This window comes from Populus euphratica, unplaced genomic scaffold (genome assembly GCF_000495115.2).
Source record: "Populus euphratica unplaced genomic scaffold, PopEup_1.0 scaffold2.1, whole genome shotgun sequence".
NCBI classification, from domain to species: domain Eukaryota; kingdom Viridiplantae; phylum Streptophyta; class Magnoliopsida; order Malpighiales; family Salicaceae; genus Populus; species Populus euphratica.
Window position 1 is genome coordinate 2,070,930 of NW_011499846.1, and position 7,805 is coordinate 2,078,734.

At 36.6% G+C, this 7,805-nt stretch overlaps 1 protein-coding gene across 1 annotated transcript in view; it reads right to left on the reverse strand.

The window, feature by feature from the left end:
• The window catches only part of LOC105138021 (NAD-dependent malic enzyme 62 kDa isoform, mitochondrial-like), a 10,128-nt gene extending 2,583 nt beyond the window's left edge, over positions 1–7,545 (reverse strand). The window contains exons 1-16 of the mRNA XM_011044003.1: positions 7,147–7,545; positions 6,958–7,054; positions 6,747–6,865; positions 5,705–5,872; positions 5,316–5,444; positions 4,394–4,454; positions 4,095–4,198; positions 3,887–3,970; positions 2,542–2,648; positions 1,943–2,054; positions 1,390–1,503; positions 1,177–1,242; positions 883–992; positions 553–674; positions 321–337; positions 30–195 (exon numbers count right to left, since the gene is read on the reverse strand). Of these exons, the coding sequence (XP_011042305.1) occupies positions 30–195; positions 321–337; positions 553–674; positions 883–992; positions 1,177–1,242; positions 1,390–1,503; positions 1,943–2,054; positions 2,542–2,648; positions 3,887–3,970; positions 4,095–4,198; positions 4,394–4,454; positions 5,316–5,444; positions 5,705–5,872; positions 6,747–6,865; positions 6,958–7,054; positions 7,147–7,329 (1,759 nt within the window). The 5' untranslated portion in view covers positions 7,330–7,545. The remainder of the gene's footprint in view (positions 1–29; positions 196–320; positions 338–552; positions 675–882; positions 993–1,176; positions 1,243–1,389; positions 1,504–1,942; positions 2,055–2,541; positions 2,649–3,886; positions 3,971–4,094; positions 4,199–4,393; positions 4,455–5,315; positions 5,445–5,704; positions 5,873–6,746; positions 6,866–6,957; positions 7,055–7,146) is intronic.
• Positions 7,546–7,805: the final 260 nt, after the last annotated feature.

Here is a 7,805-nt window from a genome sequence, read left to right on the forward strand (position 1 = left end):
TTTACACACCACTTCTGCAAGACTTGCACCTTCCCTTAATCCTTGACGACTAGCTTCTTTGACTTTCCTTGCAAATGGCAGAGCTTCCGGATCAATATTTTCACGTTCCTCTGTAATAAGACCCTGGGTATACAAAGCAACAAGTTCAATTATCATGCCTACAATGGAAAGGGCATCTGAAATATGGATGACAAGCTAGTATCAAGAACGTAGATCCAGCTCAACCATTCTTAAAATTCAAAGTACAACAGCAACAAGAAAAGAAGATCCTAAGAGCTCACACAAGATTATCTAGGTCAATCACAGCAGTTTTACAATACCTTACCAGCAGTGAAAGCTGTTTCATAAAACAGAAATTGTGCAAATCTAATGGACATAGATATAAAATAATAAACTTGAAGCTTATGACCACGCAGTTGAGCACTAAAATATATATAACTGGCAAGCAGGGTGGTGTTGAGTTTTTCTTACCTATGAAAATATTAGGAAACAGGAAATACAGTTTAAAAAATACAATGCATACATGATATAGAATTTGAGGCTAACAAGTACCATTTCTCACCTTAGCATCAACTACCCAGAACTGTCTTCCTGCACTTTCAAAAGCAGATTCATTATTTCCAAGCATTCTAGCCATTGTTTTCCTGGCAGCATTGAGAACCCCTATTCCTGCACTGCAGATGAGCAAAGATTATGCAAACAAGCCTAGTATATCGTATCATACACGCAAGTGCCAAGTGCCAATTCACAAATTAAATCAGTCATTTTATTTGCCCTGAAACCTTTCATTGTATTACCAGCTTCAACCAAGTCTCAAAGAGCATGACGAGTTCACAACATCTCAACTATCTGAATCAACAAAAACTAGGCATTCTTTCTTACAATGGCACCAAACAAAAAAAAGAGGCAAACTTTATACCATTTTTTGTGGGATTTGACATAGCAAATATGGCTGGTCTAGTAGAAGTTGAACCTTTGAGGGCCTCTAATACCTGCAAGAATCCACAACATCCAGTTTACATAAGCGGTAATTTATCACTTGTATAACCCTTCATGTGTGCAAAAAAATTACTACTTGCGTAAAAAAAATTGGTGATAAATTCTCATGTATCCTACCATGTATCATGTACAATAAGATTTTGTTTGAATCATAACTGGGTTAGATGGGTTTCCTACCTCCTTTGAGAACAAACCTCCAACTGCAGATAATCCAAGAAGCACATCAGGTTTCACTTCTCGCACCTGGTTAGGGAAGATCAACCAAGATGAGGACAGTAATGAAAAAGCAATAATCTTTTAAAAAGTACGGTGATTTTGTCCTAAATGATTTCACCCAGATAGCCATGGCTGCACATAGAAGATTAACTATCAAGGGAGAGTTTTACACACCACTTCTGCAAGACTTGCACCTTCCCTTAATCCTTGACGACTAGCTTCTTTGACTTTCCTTGCAAATGGCAGAGCTTCCGGATCAATATTTTCACGTTCCTCTGTAATAAGACCCTGGGTATACAAAGCAACAAGTTCAATTATCATGCCTACAATGGAAAGGGCATCTGAAATATGGATGACAAGCTAGTATCAAGAACGTAGATCCAGCTCAACCATTCTTAAAATTCAAAGTACAACAGCAACAAGAAAAGAAGATCCTAAGAGCTCACACAAGATTATCTAGGTCAATCACAGCAGTTTTACAATACCTTACCAGCAGTGAAAGCTGTTTCATAAAACAGAAATTGTGCAAATCTAATGGACATAGATATAAAATAATAAACTTGAAGCTTATGACCACGCAGTTGAGCACTAAAATATATATAACTGGCAAGCAGGGTGGTGTTGAGTTTTTCTTACCTATGAAAATATTAGGAAACAGGAAATACAGTTTAAAAAATACAATGCATACATGATATAGAATTTGAGGCTAACAAGTACCATTTCTCACCTTAGCATCAACTACCCAGAACTGTCTTCCTGCACTTTCAAAAGCAGATTCATTATTTCCAAGCATTCTAGCCATTGTTTTCCTGGCAGCATTGAGAACCCCTATTCCTGCACTGCAGATGAGCAAAGATTATGCAAACAAGCCTAGTATATCGTATCATACACGCAAGTGCCAAGTGCCATTTCACTAATTAAATCACTGTCATTTTATTTGCCCTGAAACCTTTAATTGTATTACCACCTTCAACCAAGTCTCAAAGAGCATGACAAGTTCACAACATCTCAACTATCTGAATCAACTTTCATTTTAGTTTCCATCATTCAAGGATAATTCCACCTCCTGGTCCCTGCTTGCTAGAACATTTTTCTTGTCTTGATTTTTTCATTGCAAAGAAGAGGAAGACAGTTTTTATGGAGCATTCTATGCTTTCACACAACAAATCAATGGAATGCAACTTCTGAAAATTAGATTGCTACAAAAAACAATCTTCACTTTCTGGGTGTAAATCAAGTATTAAGGTGATAAAAACTTTGGGCATTCAATGTCCAGCCTACCCCAAAGAATTTATACTTTGGTGCTGACAAGGACAAACAGGTTACCTTCCAGCACCAGCAACAACAATCTTTTGCTTCGGAAAATCAATCATAGGCCTTCCTTGTGCTCTTACAGCTCCTAAAAGACCAGCTATAGCAACACCTGCCGTTCCCTGTGTCATGGAGTGGCATCAAATCATGCAAGCAGATTAAATATTGAAATGTTGAAGCTATGAAATTTGCATACTCATAGAAGACAGCATTTGATTCATTAATTCTGCAAACTATTCACTCGTGACAATTCTATCAACAGAATAAAAAATCCACAGAAGCTAATTTTTCAAGCGGTGGTGACAAAATAAAGTCAAAAAAGGTCAATCCATGCATTGAATAAGTATGATACAGACAAGGAAACAAGCACTCAAATATTATATATGGTAGAACAAACATGTTCTTTCACCGAGCTTAGTCTAGTCAACTCATTGGAAAATCATCACAACCATATAACATATATCTGACTGCAAGTGGGGCCCAAATCAAAAACCTCATTACCACTCTTTATAAGGGTTTGTCATGAAGGTAAAAGAAAGGAATGTGTGCCGCTATAATTTTTCCATAGTTCAGTTACGTTCTAGGGAGGGGGATTTTTAAGGGAATTAACAGTTAAACCCAAAAGCCTTCTGCAAGAGGCAGGATGATAAGGAATTCTGAGGGAAAAGAACATGCGTGTGCGTGCGTGTGCGTGTGATTTTTCCTGTTCTCTCTTCCTCAAGCTTATAACCCATTTTTTCACAATTTTACTTACATCTTACTATTGGGCTCCACTAATGCATGCTTTCTGACATTTTCCATAGCTTCACATCAAATAACAATTAACTTAATACTCTTCTAAGCTCCTTGCCAAACACTCTAAAAAATTAACTTTTTACAAACTGATATGATAATTACCTTGGCAATAATCCACTTCCATGTCTAGTGTCATGCAAATTGTTCATTAAGGGAATGAAAACTTTGGGGATTATAATTATTTCCTATATGCCTTTGGTTTTCCAAACTCAATTTTCTGGCTGAAGAGTGAAAATAGACTCTTTGGTTTGAAATGCAGGACCTACATTGTGATCCTTCTGTTTTGCATATGTGCCTCTCATCAAGTCCTATGCTCATTCTATTCCATCTATTTCCTACTACGAAATTACCATAAACCTAAAACATTCTCACTTAATAACTATTTAAGGCCTTCTTATAGCCTGGGGGTTACAAAGCAGCAACGTAATCATATTTACTTACTATATTAGCAAATACCGGCCAAACAAGTAGTGTTGCAAAGTGACTGTACATTGACAATACCCCCTGTAATACACTTCAGGGGAATAAAAAGGTGCTATGTTATTGAATATAGATACTTAATTACCTGGACATCATCGTTGAACATTCTGTAGGTATTCCTATATCGCTGCAACAACTTGAACGCCCACTTACTTTGGAAATCTTCAAACTGAATAAACATAGGGCATTAGTAACTCCCAAAAATAGTGAAAAATAGAAGAGAGGGAGAGAGAAGGGTGGGCGTTGTCTAACAATGTTTGACTAGACTAACTATACATAAAAATTGAAGTTACCTGCACGATCACATGTGGCCAGCGAGTAAACACTGCCTCCATGAATTCATCAATGACTGCAATGTACTCGTCACCATCTAGACGGTGTTCTTGTAATCCCAAATCTATTGGCAAAGAATAGCACAAAGTGTTCCTTGTCATTGAGACAAATCAAACATATATAACAAATACTAATAACTGTGATGACTATACATCGGACAATGTCACAATAGGTGAACAGCTCTGTTATAAATAAAGATGCTATTTCTTGTGATGTCCTAAAAGGTCTTCAAAATGATCAAGTAGAGAGGCACACTTACACATGGGATCTTTGAGTAACTTCTCATTGTTAGTTCCAACATCAATCATGACAGGAAGCACCTAGTACAGGCAAGAAAACAACAGTAAAGTTCTATTAAAAAAATAGTCTACTTCACTACGGTACGAGGTTAAAGAAGAAATTAAGTATGGCAGAATCTAAATATAGTTAAACAAAAAATTGACTAGAGTAATTATACACATCAAGAATTCATTAGAAGACGTCATGAATCTGCAAGAAAAGAATCCAGCAATATACAATTAACTAGAAGACACACTTGCTCTCAAATTTCATAAATTTTAAGTTGTAATCAAGGTAGAAGCATTTACAATGCAAACAAGGAATATAATATTAGGTCCTATACAAATTAAATACAATCAAAATAAGCATTTACAAGGAGAAGGAAAATGTTCGAAAAAAAAAATACAAGGGAAAGGAAAAAAAATGCAAACAAATCATCTCCGTGAATATAATATTAGGTCCAACAGAAATTAAATACAGCATCATATGAATTCAGATGCCACAAGGTAAGTAATACACATCACCTCCAGTGTTAATGCTTTGTGTCACATTTTCAACATTATTTATTCCTGATGCATGGATAATTACTAGAAATTGATGAATTGACACAGCATGCTGTGATGAAAACTTGTGTCATCAATTTGGCACAACTTCAGGTTAAAGATTTGCTATCTCATACAAGTTCCATCTATACTTTAATAGCTATGTCCAAGAATTTTCTGTTCCAAACTCGGGTGTAAAGATGGTTTATTAGATGGCCGGCATGATCAAAAGATTGTCAGTTTGGTATTGGGAATACAGATGATATATGGACAAAACATATTTACTGCTTTTCTGGAACATTTATCGTACAAACAGGTAAAAAATGTTTATTCAATAGAGACATGTAAACAAGAATATACCCTTTGAGGATTTATCCCCGCAGCAGCAACATACAAATCTAGCTTCCCAATAGCAATACCTATTCCCTGAACTCCAAGATCTCCAAGACCCAATATCCTGCTTCCATCCGTAACAACAATCATGTCAACCTGTAGTCATCGAGAACAAAAGGGAAGAGTAAATAAAATCTGCAATTGATATTCTAAAGTCTAAGGTCCTGGGTATACTTCATCAAGCCATCCTGATGGCCCTGGCATGACAATCATGTGGTTATAACACAACAACCCTTCCATCTTCTTTTCTGTTTATATTCCCTCTATGCCTCCTTGCTCTCATCATCCCAATGGAATAATAATTCAAGTCACAAAGAAGTCCATTGTTAAATGCATAACTGATAAAAGCAAGATACCTGCTCAGCTGGCCAGTTGTACACCATGGACATCATTTCTCCACGGTCTTCAGCACTGAAATACATTCCCCTTGGTCTTCTAAACAAACCACTGTAATTTTGGCAAACAAGACCAACAGTTGGGGTATAAACTATGGGTGCATATTCCTCAATATTGGCAATTAGAACCTGTCAAATTTAGAAATAGTATTATAACCTAGTATATCATGGACAAAATAAAGAAGCCTACGAGGTTAGGGTGCATCATTGGCTGCCCAAAACAGTGTGATGTACAAGCGATATTTCAGCCTTCGTCCTCTGATGAATTGCATAAGGAATACACGAAAAATTAGAGTATCTGATAGAGCATAGCAGAGAAATGATTGCTAGTAGAATCCCTAGCTAATTACATGGATGATGGAGAGGAAGACCAATTGATACTCAACAAATAAACAGACACCTCTTAAACCAAGGCTGTCAACCAACTAACATCATATTGGGATGGGATGCCTCACTGTGTGCAAACCAGTTGTTAGGGGAATGACAATGAAAGAGAGAGAATACAAAGATGAAGAGCAGGGGGTTTTTGCATAAGAAAAAGGGATTTCCCCCAAGAGTTTTAGCAAAATGAAAACATCTATGTGCACATCCAACCTTTTACAATAAATCTTTCTCTTTTTTTCTCTAACACACATTGTTAACAGGTTTTTTGGCTAGTCGTCACCCAGCAACCACAAAAACAGACGTTGTCACAAAATTCTGCTGCTAGTATAACTCGTAATCGGTGTGACATGGCCAGAAGTCAGGTTTCGACATAGGAACAAAGAGCATGAAATGGAACTCAAGCATTGAACATTCAAAGCTACTGAGAATTCAGAGTCCGAAGCATGAAGCAGATAAATGAGCTAAAGCAGAAGAAATTCAATCCACGATATGCAGTGCCAAATCAAAAGGGTATAAACTACCAATCACTCCTAAACATTTTATTTAAAAAAAAAACTCAAAAAACTTAATTAAAACAACTCAAATGTAAAATTAGAAGGAAAAAAAGAGAGTAAATCACCTTGTAGTACATAGTCTCATTCCTATCATGTAATCGATTAAGTATCCGCCACTTAGCCAGCGCATATGGATCAGATGGTCCGTCTCTTGCCTGCACTTCAAGCCTCTTCAGGTCAGCCGCTGTCATTTATCAAAACAAGTGTTCGCTTAATATTCTGCTTCAGATAAAAAAAAATACTCAGATCAGCTCAAAATTAGAAAAGAAAACATACTGAAGCGTTGAATTTGCTGTTCAGAAGTCATAACATTGGGAGGGAGAAGTCCCCGTAGATCGAGACGGTCGCGTTCTGTCATAGAAAACGCTGTTCCCTTCATAAAATTAAAATAAAAAAGGTTACCAAAATTGAGATTAGAAAGGAAGGAAGAGTGAAAAATAGTTATTGAATTATTAATGATAATACCTTGTTGAACCAGGGATCGTGAAGAATATCAAGGCTCCGTTTGTGAACAATGGCAGGACGGTGGCCCTCCAATGTAGTGAAATGTCTAGTAGCCTGCATCATGGCCGCCGGATTCGTCATTCTTTGTTTGAACCGTTTGATCAGAGACGAAGACGCTCTGATCTGATTGGGAAAATTTGACATCCTTCCTTCGTAAAGATTGACGATCAGCGAACAGAGAAAAACAATAGTGACACGGCAAAGAAACGCGGTAGTGGAGTGGCAAGTGAGTGGCTGGGAGAGAAATCGAGGGAGGAAGATTTCTTTTTTTGGGGGGTTGAAAAGTCAGAGGAATCCGCGCGCTCCTTTCCTCTCTTTAATGCTTAACTAATTTGTCGCTGGACTCAAAATGTTTACCTGTCATTTTATTTTTATCGTTATTTTTATATGTATTAATTGATAGGAGTGGTCTTAAGGAGATGTCATTCTTGAAGAGACTTGTTTCCTTTTTTTTATTTTTTAAAGTTTACTTATTGTTAGTGTACTTATTGTTTTCGGTTTGGATTAAAAAAACTGTACATAACAAAATAATATTTAAATTGTAATAAATAAGATTTTACAATCTCATAAAATTAGATACAGTTATTTAATCTTGAAAAACCCTAAGCTAATTATTTTAT